At 30.5% G+C, this 20464-nt stretch overlaps 2 protein-coding genes across 3 annotated transcripts in view; both read right to left on the reverse strand.

Moving 5' to 3' along the window:
• The window catches only part of LOC129957086 (cryptochrome-1-like), a 31049-nt gene extending 15177 nt beyond the window's left edge, over positions 1 to 15872 (reverse strand). For both annotated transcript variants that reach the window (XM_056069230.1, XM_056069229.1), the window contains exons 1-5: positions 15802 to 15872; positions 6533 to 6770; positions 6142 to 6336; positions 4769 to 4896; positions 1331 to 1485 (exon numbers count right to left, since the gene is read on the reverse strand). In XM_056069230.1, the coding sequence (XP_055925205.1) occupies positions 1331 to 1485; positions 4769 to 4896; positions 6142 to 6336; positions 6533 to 6770; positions 15802 to 15847 (762 nt within the window). In that variant the 5' untranslated portion in view covers positions 15848 to 15872. The remainder of the gene's footprint in view (positions 1 to 1330; positions 1486 to 4768; positions 4897 to 6141; positions 6337 to 6532; positions 6771 to 15801) is intronic.
• LOC129957085 (DNA repair endonuclease XPF-like) lies at positions 11925 to 15795 on the reverse strand. The gene has a single exon (XM_056069228.1). It carries the CDS (start codon positions 15645 to 15647, stop codon positions 13098 to 13100), a length of 2550 nt encoding a protein of 849 aa, XP_055925203.1. The 5' UTR covers positions 15648 to 15795; the 3' UTR covers positions 11925 to 13097.
• Positions 15873 to 20464: the final 4592 nt, after the last annotated feature.

Here is a 20464-nt window from a genome sequence, read left to right on the forward strand (position 1 = left end):
TTTGTGAAACGTTTCGGACTGACGTTCATAGACGAGGATGGTCCAACAATGGGCCAGTTGGCATATTTACGACTATATCGGTAAAGGCCACAGGCTGTCGGAACGCAATTTAAACGGGAACTAAGGTTGAGTGGTAAAGGTCATTAACTGCCCTGGTACAACTGTTAAAGTAGAGTAGACATCGCCAAGGCTGCCTTACATTTATATAATTTGAAGTTAAGTCTCTACGTTATTATCTTTTTTAAAAAAGTAATTCATCTTTATAAATTCCTTTTTTAGCAACATCGCTTCTCTTCTGATGTCATTATGTTTACTTTCAGATGTAATCTCGGCACAAAAAGGAATTGTTCGTTGTAAGTTCTTATAGAATTCTTTTTCCTGTGACTGTTAAATTTTAGGCATTTAAGCCTGTAAATATTTGTATATACCTAAACTCTGGATGAGTTTTATTTAAAACTGTTTTCTTAGAACATGAAGTACAGTAAATTATTTACTGGCGTCCGCATACAATTTATCAGAAAACTAAGTTAGTCAATGACATTTGACATGCTTTTATAACAACTACTACCGCAGAAGGTATACTCCGTCAACGGCTGACCCCATAACACTTCTGTATCCACCAGGATGGCGGGAATCAGTCACCAAACCAGAAAATTTCTCATCTCCATGTTTCAGGGTCCTCTCCCTCCCCAACAGGTGGGAGGCCGTTATGGATAGAGTGTTCTCATGTTTGTAAGGTATATGTCTGCTTAAAACGAGGCCGACTTAATGGTATCGTCTTTACAATCTGGGCTCAATTCAATACCACGCATTCCATCCCAAGATAACCACTCAGCGATCGCATAGTTTTTTCTAAACGGGAATCATAGGCTAACTACTCCGACCCGCCCGAAGACATGTGGAAAAAATTTGAATGACCGTTTCGTCGCGACAGCAATACTGGCGGGAACTGTGGTCAAGTCTCAAGGACAATCACCGGCCACGGTGCAACCCTTCCTTAAGGAAGTATGTTCCGTCATCGATGGGAGGTAGGCACTCGCACCTTTTCGTATATCCTCAAAGGTGGTGTGAACGAACCACCATACCGAAACTTCTCATCTCAATTACGAGGTGCCCCCCCCCGAGGGACTTTCTAAACGGGAAGAGAGTCTAACGAAACTAAACACAAATTTGGAATCCATATCTAAAAAATGGGGATGCACTCATTAGAGTAGTAATAAACAAATAAAAAATGATACAAATCTAATTACTAGTAACCTAAATATAGCAATGGTTTAATATATTTGTGTCAATAGTCGAATCTATTCATTCTGAATTGCTGAATGCTCACCTCATTGAGAGTGACTCGCTCAAGGCGTGCCAGTGCCTCAGTTTCTCCACCGGGGTATAAACAAGGGTTCAGTTCCGATTCATTAACGTTCACTTCCTTTAATGTGGGTACGCTATATTTTACGTCATAGTCATCATCGACGGGTGTATTTCGACCTACAAACAAAAATGAAATTGTATTTATACATGGCGATAACTTGCTCATCCAGATTATTGACTTTTTGAGAGTTACATTATTAATATAGAATGCATTTTTAAAAATTTTCTTATGCCGTAAGACAGAAACATTTGAATTTAATTTTATCAGTCTATTCAAATTACTACACATGCACATTGAAAAGTATATATATATATATATATATATATATATATATATATATATATATATATATATATATATATATATATATATTGTGAAATAAAAAGTGAAGTGAAAATCCTGCTTCGGAATTATGGTGAAAATAAAGATTTTTTATTTTAACCAACAAAGCAAGCAAGTGAATATTTGTCGGATGATTTTGAATTTCCGCTTAACATTACAAATATCGCTATAGTTTGTGTATCAAATTAAATTTTTTAAGTTAAAATAAAGAAAAATGTGCGGAGACGAAATGAATACTATAATTAAGAATATAAATTTCGGTAATAAAAAATAATGCAAAAAAAAAACCCCATTTTTGTTAAATAATACTTTTAGAAGACAAGGTCATCAATTTTTATAGATAAGTCACAGCGATTAACCATTTGGCGATGGTTAAGCCTATTTCCGCGTTCGATTATCTTTCTGCTTGACGGCTATTTTTTAATTTCTTTTACATCCTCTTTCCTCGGAGTGAATGGAACTTTTTTTGCGATATGATGGACCGGCTACAGAGCATTTCTAATAACACTTTACAGCGCAATTAATTCGCAAGGTGTTGATTTAAGTGCAGCTGTCAAAACGTTCATTGAAGCAATCTGAAACATTCAGCTAGAAATTTATTTACATTTGACTGTTGCCATTCAAAAATAATTACTATGAGTGATTTCTATGCCACGTTAGCGTTTTATAAATCGATAGATAATGTTTCCACTTCAATCATGGCTATATATATATCATGATTCAATCATGTAAAATAAAAGTAGAATAATAACTTAAATAAAAATAGAACTTTCCTTGCATATTAGATTACTCAATAGATGGCGCTGAGAGCCTACAATTTTTTACCTAATTTACCGTTAGCTTTTTTATCGTTAGTGTTTTTAAAAAGCGGGAATCACAATCAATAGCTTAAAATTTTCTTGACTACTGATGGTATGTCCTTGCCTTTTCGTTTTTCCTTTAGTGTTATTTTATGGTATTTTTGTTTTTATTGTTATTTTTGTTATTGTATTTTTACTTAGTAGTGGTTATTTTCTTCTAATTTGTTGTTTTGTATTTTCCTTTCTGTTAAAATGGTATATCTCTTGGGCTTAATTTCAGAGGATTTTCGGGTCACGAGGAATCATTATTAGACTAATGTCTGCATTTCCTTCACAGAAAAATTCCCTTTCTTTGAATGCCCGCCTGAGGGTGACCCTTGAAAAAGTCTTCAGGCTGGATTCTTTTTCATATTTTTTTGGTTTAATTTTTATTTGGTTTTTTTGCTTTTTTCTATTAATTTGATTTTAATACTTTTGTATCAATTCATCTGTGTTTTAGAAGTAGCTGCAGTTGCGCTCTCTAAATACTATGAAGGTTTTTTTCCTTTTCCTTTTTTAGTTTTAGTTTGAATAGGTAATAATTTTTAGTTGCGATTTCGAAACTGTTTTGTTTCGTTTTCAAACTATTTCTTACTTTAGATTGGTTACTATATATATATATATATATATATATATATATATATATATATATGGTTATATATATATATATATATATATATATATATATATGGTTATATATATATATATATATATATATATATATATATATGGTTATATATATATATATATATATATATATATATATATATATATATATATATATATATATATATATATAACCATTTTTCAAACCATTAGAGATAAGTGTTGCTTCCCAGAGGCTTAGCAATTAGGAGGGAGAGGAGGTGCACAGTTTACGGAAGCATCATAATATCAAGATATTGAAGCATGTATCTTACTTCTTAGTTAAACAGTTCTGATGAGAGGACGAAAAAAATCATGTCAAAGAAATCATGGCCGCCAATCTACAACACTGCAATTTTTTTTCTAGTGACTTTCCACTTTCTAGTGAGAAAAATACTCTAAATGATGTAAAGAAATATATTTTATAATGCTGGAATGAAAGAATGTGATATTGAAAAAAAATTCCAAAATCACACAATCCTTCTGTTCTATCTGCCATATTTAGTAAAATGTTCTTGACAAAGTAACATATTAAACAAACAATGATTTCAGCGAACAAAACTTAACTGTATTATGAAGATTTAAATTTTCTTTTTTTGGAATTTTATTCCCAATTTACTTATTTGTCAATTAACGGACAAATCGAAGAAGTACTGGTCTTTCATTCGTGAATCTTCCTCCAAGAGGTAGTCATAAAACCGTCTGATAAGATAATATAAAAGCTTTCTTAGTCAGTTTTAATAAAACGATTGTAGTTTTAAACTGCTTTTTTTTTTTGTTAATTTAAAGTAAATCAAGAATATTTTATTAAATTACTAGCTGGTACCCGACATGTTATTGCCCAAGAAGAAATAATTTTGGAAATATCGTTTGAAATTCGAAAAGCTATCTTGTTTAATTAGGAATGATAGAAAGAATGATATTTATTTTCTTGTCGACAACAAATGCATTCATTGAAATTGAATTAAGGAGAAGTAGAAATAATATATATATATATATTGGGGGGGGGGGGCTGTATTATTCAACTATAGAATCATTTTTTTTTTTTTTTGTCATTTTTAACAAAAACAAATTTCTTGGCTGCCTGACTCGTAGCACCCAGCATATAAATGGCCATGTGAAAAACATGGATTTTCTAGGTTGAAAGCTGTAAGTTGGCAAAGTTTTATCGCTATCGGATGAACGGTACGGCAGCGCATAAAATACGAACAAACAAAAATCCATTTTTATGTATTAGATGAATGATAGAACTGTAAAATTACATAAGAATCATGCTTTGTAATTTTCTTCAGCAATATATTCATTGACTAAAAAAACACAATTCTTTACATCATTTAAATAATTGTTCCTGCTGGACGTGCATGTCTATCTCAAATCGTTTGGAAAATAGCTACTGGCCAAGGACAGAGTAGACACCTCGTATAAAAAAATAGATCATATATAGATATATAGACCATCTGACCTAGAAGAATTACCTATACGAACTGCATCTAATCAAATGGAATGTCAAATCCATAAAATAGATGTCTAACCTGTATAACTGAAATATAATTTTATAAGAAAAGAATATTACCTTGTTCTTTAACAAGATCTTTAAGTAGGTCAACAGACGGAACGGGCTTCGATGGCAAACCAATTTTATCTGCAGAATTTACAAAGGCTTGATATGTCAAAGGAACTTTTCCGTTAACAGCAATTATTCTGAAAAAGAAATTTAAATATTTTCAGCACTGTTTACACAATTTTGTATTTACTAAGCATTTCTTTAAAATTAACAAAATAATTAATTTTTAATAAATTATTTTTATGCAAAAAAATCTTTAATGTAGCAATATATTAGAGGGACCGGAAAGTAATGTCATTTCCATTCATGTCGATATTAGTTAGGCATTGATCAGTTCATTGTGTCCTTTAAAGTCGTGCAAAGACATTTTGTTAGAGTGACTGTTTACTCGTTATTAATTAATTTTTTTTCCAGTTTATGTTGAAATTGTCAGCCAAATACAAGAAGAGGTACATTTCCTTTTATGCCTTTTGTACATTTCCTTTTATACAAGAAGAGGTACATTTCCTGTGTATGCCTTTTGAGTTTCACGGTGCTAGTAAAGCAACGATTGCTACAAAAAACATTTGTAGTATTTATCCAAACGCACCAGTCGTTCTCAAATGCCAAAGTTGGTTTTCTAATTCAGATCTGGTAATTTCGAATTTTCCTGATCAAGACCAACAACTTTAGACAATGAATTAGGAAACATATTTATAAGTGTTAGGATTAGGTGTGTTACAATTAGGAAATATATTTATAAGTGTTAGGATTAGGTGTGTTACAATTAGGAAATATATTTATAAGTGTGGAGTTCTGTTTCGCAAATGAGCATTTTGACAAATGAATAAATTATTTAATAAAAACATTTAAAGCTTTGATTTGGTTCAAAATTTGATTGGTGGCTATACAATGGATGTTAAATCTGTGTACCAAATTTTATCCATCAAGCTCTTTTCATTTAGTAGTCATCGTGTTAAGCTATCATCACAGCTGGACACACAAACTTCCTCTGAATATTTTGTTCAAAATTTGATAAAAAAAAAATCTAAAAATCGTATACCAAATTTCGGCCATTTAGCTCAAATCATTTATTAATTATCTTTGTCACAGACAGATAGACATTTTCCAATAATATGTTTTTTAAACTCAAGAATCTAAAAGGTGGGATTCGTCAAAACCCGATTTCGAATTTTTTTGACAATTACAATATTTTACACAAGTACTTTACAGTACTTTTTTTTTTTACAATTACAATACTTACAATCCCTTTTACAAGAGTGTAAAAGGGATTAAAATCTTTAAATACGAATGGATCAAACATAAAGATTCAATATTTGCATTTAATTCATAAATAATTATTACATTAGCTTGGTCCCTTTGATTTTTGAAGTTTTACTCACCTTTCGGGATCATATAACGTGTTCGTGCAACATTTAATAACTTCGACATCCAAGGCCTTCATGAGATTCTCTACTTCCTCGTCCCTGGCTCTTGCGTAAGGCTCTGTGTCGCTTTCGAATGTCAGATACTTTATGTGCCATCTCCCCACTGCATCTCGCAAGACCTCGGTTGGTTTCCCACGAATAACAAATAATCTAAAATAAGTTACGGTAATAAACATTTAAAATAATATTACGCAAGCTGAGCTGCATCTAAAAAAATTAATACATACAGTGAAACTTCGCTTAACAAGCGCCTTGCATAACGCATAAACACACCCTATATTCCCAGCGAACAAATTGGTCGCCAAAGGCGGTTAGTAACATAAAAAGAAAGTGTGCATTGCTTTACCTTGAATTAAACTGTTTTAAAGATTCATCCAGATCACGGAGAGACTGGACCAGAAATCTCCATCTGTTGGGACCAACTCTCATGTTTTTCACAAACCAAGGATCCAAAATAAAAATAGGCCAAAATTGTTGGCCATTCTTTACGGCTTCCACGAGAGCTGGGTTGTCATGCAGTCTGAGACACTTGCGGAACCAGTGGATGGAATTTACTTGACACTTGGACATGATTGTCACAGGAGCTGAAAACGAAACAATTGATTTGTTTAGATTATGCGTGTTTGTTAACACATTGCGTACGACACCCTGCGCGTACCCAGGGCCCGCACATTTTTGAACGCTCTAGAAGCATGCTTGACAAGGCTTCCACGTAAGAACCATCGTGTAAGCGGGTCTGATATACGTTAAATCAATCGGCGCAAAACGTCCTGCCGCTCGTATGGTGTGGAAATTGGGAGAGGGGGTGTCATCTCAGGTGTCATCATCCTCATCTAAACAGCGTTTCAAAATTACAAGGTCCATCCCAAAATATCCCTAGTTTTGCTTTAAAAATGGGACGTTAATATAACTAAATTAAACTAAACCTGCTCAAAGGGAAGATTTTTGTTATAATTTTTTTCATGATATTTTTTGCAAGCCTGTCTCTGAGGTATCTAATAACGGTTTGTTTCCATTTAACCCTTTATAGACCGACGGATATATGTAATAATATCGATTCGTCTACTTTAAATCCTAATAAATTTTCTATTTTTTATCTTAAATTAATCCATATTACTTTATTCTGAAATTTTCTACGGATTATCTGAATTTAACTGGATTGTCTATGACAAGTTCTATAAACATGAACAACAACAACAATTATTAACTCTCCAGCGGGAAATAAAATTCTCAATTTTTCCACTCATCTGCAAACTTATGTTACATATTTTTAACAAATGAAAAAAAATTCTAATATCGCGAAAAAGTATTGTAAAAAGATAACTGGATGCTGAGGATTCGATAGAATCTACAATAATAACCCAGAAAAGCGTTAAATATATCTTTTAAAATGCAATTACATTCAAATATAGTTAATATACTTACCAATGAAGTTCACAACTTCGGTGTTTTTATAGCGACATAGAGCTCATTAAATTTCAACTCACGAAATTTTTTTTCAGAAATACATATTTGTTTTCTGTTTTTAATGTCTAAAATATTTTATGTTTAACTATCAGTTTTTTTTCTTACCGAATTTATTTAATTTAAATTCAATTTTACGATTTGGAACTTGATAAAAACTGCTAAGGTAGCAAGCAGGCGTTTCTTCAAATTTGAGATATTCTTGCTAATAATTTTACGCAAATTTCGATTTCCCTTTTTATTTATTTAATATCTAAATTCTGCAATTTATAATTTTTTAATTTGTTTCTCATGGAAAGTGTATTTACCACCAACTTCACAAATCTTTATAAGCAGATTGTAGATTCGCATAAGTTCTAACAAATCGCTACTAATAAGAAAGATGAATGTGTGCTCTTTATTCTCATATTTAGAAACCTTTCGCGCTTTTGCGCATGCGTCAGGAGCCATTCATTGCGTCGTAAAAGGGGCGAGAGGAACGATGAAAAGAAAAGATTTTACATTTAGCAATAGGTTGAACTCAGATTATTCGCTGGAGAATAATAACTGCTCAACTTTCTAAACACCACCGGTTAGCAAAGTACAATTGTCGAAATTTCAGGATCTTGATATAAACAGTATGTGTGTGTGTGTAATATATTTTCCAAATTTTTATTTCATAAAAAATAAAAATTAAATTAACCTCCATGAGCATGTTACACTAGCATAGAAAAAAATCGCTTTTATTGGCATCACACTAATAAAAGCTCACATCAAAAGATTATTAACTCTTATTGTAAACTATATCTCGAAAAATGTAATTTTCAGCACGTGTCTATATTATATGAAATAAATATGAAACATGATATTTTCTGGAAAAATAAATACAAGAAAAAGTTTTCTGCGTCCTTTTTGAAACATTTATATTATTAATTCAATAATTCTGTGTTATTTAAAGCAAATATGATTTAATATATACAGGAATCCACTGAAATCGGGACACAACAGCTAATATCTAAGCTATTTATAATAAGAATGCACATCTAGTAAGAAAAATGGTTTAAATGACGTAAATAATTATAATTTATGTAGTTTGAATCGACAAATATTCTGCTGTATTACGAATTTTAAATATATATATGGTACAATGAGCTATATTTAATAAATTCTTTCTTAATGTATTGAGTTAAATATTATGTAGAATCAGAAACATAATCTTCTGTGTATTGTATCACATTCTAATATTGTATCACAATATTGAATAATCCTCTGCGATATTGAATAATGTGATTAAGTCATAAGTATTTAAGTGATTAAACTTTAAGGGGACAGCGGAATCTATTAGATACTTTTGGAACATTATAAATTTTTTTTATGTATATGTATTAAAATATAAATACGTCACATTTCTTTAAAAAAAACATTTTAAAATAAAATACAATATTTTTTTTTTAAATTTAAAAGATATATAATTTTTAAAAATTTCAAAATATTCCAAGCTTTTTACTTTTTTCTATCCTTTTTTCTTATTACCAATGTAAATTTATTTGGAACAAAAGTACTTATGATTTTGTAATTTTAATTTAATACTAATTTTTTAGAAATATTTTTATGCACACTTACTGAATTTTCATAGGAATGTTATGTTTTTCTGAACTAAAATTAAATTTTAACGAGCTAAAACAAATTGAAATATAAAATGCAGACCCCACTTTCTTTTAATGGTTGGCCGAAATCTTTTTTTATCAATTTCATTTAATTTCTTTAAAAATTAAAACACCTGGAACATTTCAAAGGTATTTAAATCAAATCAGAATGTCATTTTGAGAAAAATCATTATGATGTACATTTTTTTTCTCTTAGCACTTCAAATATTTATTTTATTGAAAAATACATTTTATAACACTATTTTAGTTGACATACATTTGGTACATAAACATACAGTTTGGTGATGAAACGATAAAAATAAAATTGCACGTTTTCGTCCATTTTTGCTTATTTCAAAGTCCACTTCCCCTTAAATACTTACAAATAAGATTTCAATGATGAACGATTCTACATTCAGACTATTTAAAAACATGTTTGGTTTAAAAAAAAAAAACGTTTTTGTATAAGTTTAATCACTTAAATTTCGAACTGAAGTTCAAATTAAGGGGAGAGAACAGAAAATTAGGGGATTGCACAGCACAATGAACAGAAAGGTGCAATATTTCTAAAATAATATGAGTTATTTGGCTGTAAAAATTTTAAAAACTTAAAAACAATTTCTGATAACGCTATCAAAACCAAGTTACATAAATTATTTAATCATTTGTTTTTAGAAACGACTAATTGTAATGAACCGGGCGGATGACAAATGTGGGTAATAATATATGAAAAAAATTAATTACGACTCCTGGCTTACAATATGATGCCAGTGAGGGGTTGGGGGTTCTCAAACTGTGGGACTCGGAACAATTCTAAATATGTCGGTAGAAGATCTTGAATATATATGCATCTTCCCACATTTGGAGAGATAAAACAGGAGAATGGAATATCAGATCCTATACAAGACGGAAAAAATTCAAGCCAAACCCATCAAAACTTGCCAAACTAATATAATGATATTTTTTTTTAAATAGGTCGACACATTCGGCGATTTATCGTCTTAGAAAAACTTAAACTCGGCGCCATCATACCAATAATTGTTATATCTTCAACGAGAAGCACATTTCGTTTGAGGAGCATTTTAGCGCTCATTAATCCCTGTTTTGAAATGAGGGCAGAATAGCTCAAAAGCTTTAATTGCACAGAAGACATATAGAGCTTAATTTAGCCCTACATGTAGTTTATGAAACCAAGAAAATCGTCATTAAATATTTTATGATTTTTCTTGTTTATTGATTTACAAAGTTACAAAATAATACAATTAATGTGCTTATTGTTTTTATATTGTTTGTTTGGAATAAGAAATAATTTATTCTTATTATAGCAACAAAGCACACATATTATATGCTCCCAATTTTTTTGTTAATACATGAAACATAAGATTTTTAGAATTATTATGATGGAACAAGCAGGAGAGACCTGCCCTCAACTTTCTCATATATTAGCACAATATTGTATTTTTTGGGTTTAGCTTTGCAACATAATGAAAAAAAAAAAAAAAAATCATATTAATGTTTTGGGTATTTTTCCTTAGAACAATTAGCTTTTTATTGTAAAAATTTTAAATCAAATATAATTATGCAATCATATTTTTTTCAAATTACATACCATATTATTTTTAAGAAATAGCATGCACAAGAAGAGATAAATCAAAACACAATCAATTTTTGATAAATTTCATTCAGATTTATTTGATATGGATCTACTACAATCTTTGTGACAAATCTATAATTTAAATCTCTAAATACAAATCTATAATTTAAATCTCTAAATACAAATCTACAATTTTATTTTAAATATCAGGAATTAAATTTCAGACAACAAGCTCATTCTTCTTTTGAGTTATGTTCAGAAACAAATGTAATTCCTTCGCTCCCCCCCCCTTCTTTGACTTTTAGAAATTGAAAAAAAAAAAATGTAGAAATTCCTTAAAATGATTTGGTTAAATACTTTTAAGGTGAGATAATAAATTTCTCTTCTATCTAAAATAAATTCTTTGCATATAAATCTAAAAAGTATATACATACTATGTACATCCATTGAAAATTGATCTTTAAAAATAACATAAAGTAACAGAAGCAAAATACAAGCAATAAATTCAAAACAAAAGGAAATTTCATATTAAAAAAAATAAGAAAATTGAAGACAAAAATTATTTAATTTTAAAAAAAATAAAAAAAGAAATACAATAAATATCAGTCTATAGAAGTAGATAATTTTCTTGATTTATACACAAGTGATTTAGATTTAAATACTGTATAATAATATATTTGCTCTCAAAATTTGAAAGTAAATATTTTTTTAAAAAATATAGCGTTTGACAATAAAAATATATTAAAACAATAGTTTTTAAATGAATAAATGTTTAATACTATGAAAAGTTATTGAAACAATATCTACACATATTTTATTCAAATTAAATGGAATTTTGTATTATTCATAAGCAGTAAGTCATTCAGACAAGTATTAAAAAATATGAAAAGGCTAATTTTTATATCATTTAATCAGATGCTGAAAGACATGTTCATATGCATATATTTCATACATATATATTCTTATAACTGGGTTATAAATATGCTGTACTTTCTATTAAAGTACATTACTTAAACAAATATCAATCTGATAACAACAGGTATTAATATTATAAGATAGCAAGCTATTTTGTAAAAGCACAAGATTTGAAAAAACATAGCTGATAATATAAATATTGTTTGAAATTCACTGAAGATAAAACAATTTAAAAAAAAAAAATCATCATTAGTAGCAAAAGTATTTTTTATAAATATTTCATTTTTGTTCAAATGACTAGGATAAAAATAATTCAAGACAACACTTAAAGAAACTCATTAATGTGAATCATTCATAAATAACACCAGAAATAAATCATATTTCAATTAAAATATTCAATATTTCCTTATATTACATCTAAGTTTCTTAAACTGTGGACCATATGGGTTCAAACAACATAATATTAAGGTTGCTATGCATATACATCGTTAATAACCATAATATTATTAATAATATTATGGTTAACCATAATATTATTAATAATCTTTTTTTTTAGAGCACAAAAAAAAATTTTTAAAAAAATTTTAATACTACCTTCAATTACTTCTATAATAATAAGAAACTAATGTTTCTTTCTTTTTCTTAATTTTATATTCAAGTGGTGAACAAGAAAAATATTTCTCAAAACTTGGACTTTCGAAAGTTTTCCTTTTCTAAAAAAAAGAAAAAAACCTTTCGTGTTTGTGAATGGAAAAAGTTTAAGAAGCTTTGTTCTGCAAGAAAACTATTTCCCCAACTTCAACCTTCTTATTGTTGAAATTAAAAAAATTATTAATTATTTTATAAGAAAAATTCAAAGCTATTTTTTATAACATAATGAAAATGATGGAAATTATTTACAAAGCCTAAATTATATTTTCCTGTTAATTTCACTGCAGTTGTTGTCTGGCATGAAATAACACAGTTCTGTTTATGGTACAACTGCAAAGGTGCTAGTATATGAACTTAAAGTGACCAGAACGACAAAAAAAGCAAGCAATCATGCATTTTAGTTTCATAAAACTGCAGTGTTTGATAAATTAGGTAGGTATTTTGCTTGGATCAGGCTTAAAAGCAATGTGTTGCTATCTAATCTGAATTTTTCAAGTAATAATATTATATTTAATAACATATTAACGGCTGGCAAAATAAAAAAAAATGGATCATACAGTATTCTTGGAATTGACATTTTAGCTACTGTTAGGGTAATAGAAATGTACCAGGGAAAATTTTAAAACATCTGATAAAAGAATAAAATTTACAACTTAAATATTTTATAAATGTTGTGGTTTTTTAGATTTCCATGGTTTTTTAGGCTTTTTGAAATTGGTAGAAGTTGGAGCCTCGGGTAGCATTTCTTCATTTATACTTCGCCAAAGTGTTTTGGCAGCCCCAGAATTACCCAGCATAGTGCTGAATTCCTCTTCACTACGATTAACCAAATCAGCTATACTATTTACATTCCTTAGGATAGGCCACATGTTTTTAGAGTTGATGCCAGGTAACTTTGAAACAAAGTCATACCCAACTGTATTGAATTTGCTAGCAGAAAGTTCTCCCTCACTGCCTTCTGATTTAAGTAGAGCAGCAGTTTTTTCATCTGGTTGGTCTCTTTTCACTTTCAAAAGTTCAAACATTTCTGCAGTGGCATATGGTGATGGGCACCACAAAATTCGAAGTTCAGGGAAATGAATAGTAAGCAATATTAATTTAGAAATCACATTTTGAGATGATGCACTGTTATTGAAGTAATATTTTCCTTGTAAGCTAAATGCTTTGTTTTGATCAAATTCTATCAGTAAAATAGGCTTCTTATATAATCGACACATGGATTGAGCTTGAGTATAAAGACGCCCACTATTTAAAGATCCAATCAAATCGCTAACACTTTTCCGTTCCACAACCATATCGGGAGTCAAAACATAATCTCCTATCTCTAATGTAACAGGAATTACATCAATTCCTCTACGATGTATCAATGATGGAAGCTCGCTTCTAAATTCACGCATATCAACAATAACTTTCTGATCCTCTAACTTTCGGACTTGCCCTCCAGCTTTGCGAGAATTGACTGTATCACTAGCTAATGTTGAGCCCCTTTCTAAATCTGGATGATCACCAGATTTACCATCAATCCCTTCCGGCAACACTAAATGTGCTTTTTCTTTTATTAAGAACTCAAAGGCTTCTTTTTCTCTTCTAAGCGAAGTCAAAAAGGCTTGTTCTTCAGATGATCCGCTGTAAACAAGAAAGTATACTTTCAGTTTCTTCTCAGAATTTAAAGCTTGGTACAGCTCAATTCTACGAATAAGTTCCATATCACCATCATAAAAAATCATGTATTTTGGATGATGCAGTTCACAGATGTTTTGAAATCGAAAATGGTTCCCTGCAGCATTTCTAATAGGATAAAATTCAATATTTAAATTCTTAAATTTTAAGAAATTATCACTTGATTCATTCACTTCATCTGATGTATTCTCAGTAGTAGTTTCTGAATCCTGAACCATTTGAGTCAAAGTTTGTTCATCTTCTTTCAATTTTCTTTTCTGCCCCTTACGACTTCCTTTAAATTCAGAAGCCATATCAGGAAACAGTTTCAAAAATTTACTCAATAAATATTCTTGACTACCTTCAGTTAAAATATTTTTTAATTGTTTGCTAATACTATCATCATTTACAATTACTATAACCAATTGATTTTCTTTTTCCTTATTTTCACTGGAAATTTCAGATAATATATCACGAAAAGCTTTCCACTTAGCATTTTCTTCAAAAGATAACTTTTTTATATCTTTAACTACATCCTTCTTCTTTGATGGGCCTAAAACTCGTTCTTTGGCATACAGAAACAGCGAGTCTGAAGCATCAAGAAACAGCCAATCAGACATTTGTGTATCAACAGTAACATTTTCTTTAATAGATTTCAGCATTCTATAAAATGTAACACAATCTTGCTGAGTTAGGCATTGTAAAACAGAACGCAAAAATTTCAAATCTGAAATCAATCTTTTCGTTTTAGAATTTAATTGATGCCATACAGGATCAAGTTGGTATTTGATGATTTTATCAAATGATTTGGCAATGGCATTCTCAACAGTCAATTCATCTGTATCTAGAGATGCATTTATGTGTTTTAATTCTTTTACGCATACATTCATTAAATCCAATAAAGCAATTTGTATTGATGTCATTGCATTTGTCATAGGAACATGAATTTCTTCAACATCTGGCTTAGCTCTTTCTATGCTACTAGCAACAACAGCATGAAATCGAGGCCAAAGAAAGAGGTTTCTGACAAATAAATTTCTCATGATACGTTGAACTTGAGAAAAACCTCTAGTAAAAGCAGCAGCATTTGAAGAAATTGCTTTTATAAATCCTTTAGTATTTTTCATTCGATATAAGCGGAGAATAAATGCTTCTTGGCATGATTCTAAAATTTTATGGGCTCGAAACACAACCATGCCTGTTATTAGATCGATTGGCACTCTATCAACTAACATATCTACAACAAGAATCCTGGATGAAACAAACAAAACTCCGCCTTCCATATAAACATCGCGACGATCTTTAACGCTAACTTCTGATGTTATGGTTTTTGGAAGCAATGTAACACCCGACTCTTGAAGTTTATTAGTAATATATTCTTCTTCAACCGGAGTAGAACCAATTACAAATACCAGATTACCAGGGTCGTTGTATGTCTTTATTAAATTTATTGCCAACCGCTCTATTCCGATCCCTTTAGCAAGGACAGCTAAAGCATCATCGTGAAAGAGTTCAAGATACATCTGATTTTCAAAATCTAAAAGCTCCGCCATTTTTGCAATTAATTATAAATCTCAGTTAATTTTTTAATCTTCAGAAAGAAAATTAATTTTATGAATGCTAAAATGCATGCCAAAACGCTTTGTTAATCAAAATTCAAAACAAATTTAACTTTCAAAATTTGAAACAGTAAATGTAAACACTTACGTAACGTTGGAGACGGTGGAACTGTTGCCAATCTTTCCAATTTCATCTGGATAAGAATATATTTTCATATGCTTGGATATTGTCGTAAGTGTGTACGTGATAGAAAAACGTTTTTATGAAATGGATTTTAACTTGAAACTATTTTTACTGTAAAATGCTTTTACTCTAATTGAATTTGCCACCAAAAAGAATCGCAGGCTTTCACGTCTCATAATTTTTATATGGCACTATTTTATAATATTTTATTAGTCAATCTCTGCATTACATAATAACTTTTATCGATTCACATTCTTAAATTAATATTATTGAATTTTTCAGGTCAAAAATTTAAGAAAATGATGTAAAAAGACAACACAAATCTTCATATTTTGTCGAAAATCAACAGTCATTGGGACATGTTGAGAAGAGAAGCGAAATTTAACCACCAATAGGCGGGGACTAGAGATGCATAATCCACGATTTTTTGAATAACAAATAATTTTGCTATTGTTATTTTAAATATTTGTTCCAAATATCTGTTATTTCAATCATATTATTGAAAATTATTAATTAGTATTAAAAATAAAATTTATAAATTGTAATTAATACTTAATTTACTAATTTAAGTAAAGTGTGACTGAATTTATTTATCTTACTTCTTCAATTTGCTATTTTCAAAACTATTTATTTAATTTCTTTATTGTAGTAAACCATTTTCTGAAAAATTTGAATTAAATATATATGTCATTTCTTTAAAATGTTTACTTTAGTTCTCTATTCAACCAATAGATGGCACCAGTAGTAAACAGAATATATGCAATCGCAGTAGCAATTAAAAATGATCTTTATGGAATAGTGCATCGTGAAATGCGAATATCGGAAAGTCAAGGCCACTCCCATGAAGTGGAGCGGTGACTTCGCACTTTGCATTGAAGCCTCACACTTTCCAGTGAAGTCACCGCTCCGATAAATTTCAGTGATATACAATTCAATGAGACGATAATTCCAAAAATAATCAGTCAGTTCACTTCAGTGGGTAACGGACTTTCCCTATGCATGATTGAACTCTTGTTTGAGAGCTTCCAATGGACAGATCTTATCGATGTTACTTTCTGTCGTGATCCAATAACTGTAATCGGAATATCACCAGTAAGATCGTATCACGGATTTAAATCATACCCCTCTTTGAAAAGTATTGATGACTGGCATTTGACTTTTTGATATTGGTTACGTAATAACCGCTCTTAAAATATTCGTCATCCCTAGCGGGGACGTTGTGTAGGATAAGCAAATGCAAGGAGTCAAAAACATACATTGAAAGAAAGGGGGGGGGGATTCATTTTGATATTTTAATATGGCAGAAGCCCGTAAGATATTAATGCGAGTGATTATACCAAAATGAAATAACACATCTTCTGTAGAAACATCCATGTTAGCCCATACAATTCCTATACCATTTCAGAGGTATGGGATGCTTGAAGGATAGAACCTAGGACCTTTTGGTTAGCAGTCCAGTAACTAACCGATTTTACCAAAACAGCTGTTCGGGTAGAAGCGCTATTACTGGCTTATATGCAACTCACCACAGTACTCTCCCTCCAGCGAGTCGAAGGGGAGACGAACGATGTTGAGTGGTGATGTATTGAATTATTATTAGTAGTAGCTGTTGTCTTAATGGGCCTGTACCCAGTTAGAATAGCGCCAAGCGTTATGGCGAGCGTGTGTGGGTGCTGATGCGCCAAGTGTGTCTGACGACTTTGGGTTGCAGCGTCACGTGAGTCTGACGACTTTGATTGCGGGTAGATGGCGCCACAACATGTGTATGAAGGTTGAAGGTTCAGCGCCCGAGGTCACCAATTTAGAGGTGAGGGACGTCCGGGTCACCAATGTGCAAGTTTGAGGTTCGAACTCGCAACGTCAGGGTTCATAGCCGAGTAACAAAGCCACTAGACAAAAGTGTACACTCTTCTCCGGAAGTTGTTATCTGGCTTATGATGTTACCACCACACCATTGACAGAGGTCCTTAAATATAAGGGGTATACCCCCAGCTATTAAAGTTTAATTAATAGTTCAAACTTTTTCTATTTACCACTTGTCTTTCTTAAATGTTGATATTTAAAGTTATATTTCTCAAATTGTTATTAAGAGATATTGGATTGTTTAGAGAAATTAATAAAAATAAAACTGATACCGTCATTATAATATGCTGTTTCTAATTTTTGAATATTTGCTATGTGTTTGTGCGCAGACTTTTTATGGCAAGCGTTTACTTCAATATCAAAATGAATTCAATATTAACAAAAAACATTAAACTTACGCAAACTATGTAAAAAAACCATCGTACCTTGTTATTATCCATAAAATCAAACCTGAAATTCAATTCCTGGTTGTTTGGATAAAATAAGAAAGACTTTGCATGCCACCAAAGGCTAAAAATATAGAGTAATCTTCAGTGCTAATTTAATTGTAAATAAAATCGATGTCGATGATTTTCCACAAAGAATGCAGAAGAAAATGCGTAATGCAAGAAAAGAACTAAATACTCTGTAAGTGCAAAGTGCTACACTTCAGTCATTCATAATTCTTTTCTTCAAGAAATTGATACGAAATAATCGCTGTAAAGGCATGGTAGTCAAAATCTCTATGAAGCTAGGGATTAGGAGTTGAATCCAATAGAATCTTATGCTAGCACACTGAAAGATTTCAACAGCCATATCATGTTGAAAACACCGATTCTCGTATTGAAAGATTTTGGATGATTTAAAAAAAAATATGGAAAATGACACATTATAACGTATTTAATGAATTTTCAATTTCAATATTAAAAAAAACAAAAACGAAACGATCATTTCTGAGAGAGATGTTGGGAAATGGAAGAATACATTAGCCATTCGTCCGAAGACCGTGGATATATGGTGATAAAATATCGATTTCAGAACAGGACGGCTCTAAATCTGAAAAAAAAAAAAAAAAAACCCCGACACCCTTTGCATGTGTATTTCACAAATATTAGCACGCTCACTGCCACGTGTTTCACCTGCTGTTCACAAGTGAGACACGTGGATTCTGATTGTACTAAACCATCTTCTAAATAGATGATCCTTTCTCTTGGGTTAGTAAAAAAGGAATCCAATTCGATAAGAGTTCAAATATTAGCTTTGAGCAGTGCCAGTGAACGTGTTAAATAGGATGCCGAGGATCATCAAAGCACGCAGTCTGCCTGCTAGTGCTGCAGATACATGAAGAGGGCTCAGGTATCATCGTCTTCATTTGACCACTACATATTCAAAACAGGATGGTAATATGATGCAACTAAGTTAACATTCATTCAGTATATGCGGTAAAAACATTAAATATTTTATTTATTTTTCTTTTAGAGAAAATAAAAAGTATTTACTCATCAGCATAGAAGTAAATGAAGAATTTGATGAGAAAAAAACACCACGAATCGTGACAATAAATCCGAACTAAGTGAAATATGTTTACAAGACAATGTTGTTCCTTTTAAAACAATCAATTGTGCATTCCTAAATTCAAATTAATTACCATTCTGTTTAAAACTTTACTGTGTTTGTCTCTTTATTGAATAACCTTATCTGAATTTCGGTTTAATGATCAGCGCATCATGGCTTGGAGTCTTTGTTCCGCTGGAATACACAGAGATCTAATCAACACCTTGAATAACTTAAAGCGTTGAGACATGGTATGTTATCAAAGTGAAAAACTCTAGAATCCATCTTTTGGAAAAAAAGTAATAAAGATGAAAATACGAAATATTTATTCCTATTGTTCATGACCAAAATATATGCCATTATAAAACATCGCAATTATAAAATGCATTGTTAAATAAAATGAAGCCCATTGCTTGCTGGTTTTAATTTTAGAATTTCATGTTCGAATCTAGTCTTGGTTCACAATATTAATTTTCCTTCATTTTTAAAGTTTTACGCAATTTTATAGCATTTTGATCTATATTTTTTACAACTAGCGGGTGAAAGAATGAATGTGGGTATGAAGGAATAGTTGTGGATATAAACAACTAGAATTCGGATAAAAATGTACACTGCTATCCCACAGTAGGAAAACATTGAGCATTTTTTCGAACTTAGATCTCTGTTGTTGGATATGAATGTATAAATACAGAGTAGAGTAGTTTCGTTGTTTCGGAGAAGAGTCGAATGTATAGATCGAAAAGATTATGAATTTTCGAAGAAGGTTTTGGTTGACAATTTTTCTTTTTTGAATTTTTTTAAAAATTCCATGAAATTTCTTTAATATTTTGATCTGTGCTTTTATCAATAGTTGGAAAAAGAAGAAAGTGACCACAGGATTGCCCTTCAATTCTGGAAAAAATAATCTTAATTTTTTTTATTGTATATAAAATAATACATTAGACAGCATTAGCAAAATACATTATACAGAAGAGCGTTTTGCGCTTGTGCGAGATCCTGACATCCAAAAAATTATAATTTTCATACATATATTTTGTAGTTTATTTCTGCTATTTGAAGTGAAAATTATTGAATGTTTTGTAGATATAGTGGTAATAAAATTTACAATAGTATAAAAATCTGTAAAAAAAAAAAAAAAAAAAAAAAAAAAAAAAAATGAATGAAAGGACGAAATCAAATATAATCAACATAATAAAAACAGTTATTTTGCTTTGTTTTCTTAGTACCAATG

This window comes from Argiope bruennichi, chromosome 11, assembly GCF_947563725.1.
Source record: "Argiope bruennichi chromosome 11, qqArgBrue1.1, whole genome shotgun sequence".
Taxonomy (NCBI): Eukaryota; Metazoa; Arthropoda; class Arachnida; order Araneae; family Araneidae; genus Argiope; species Argiope bruennichi.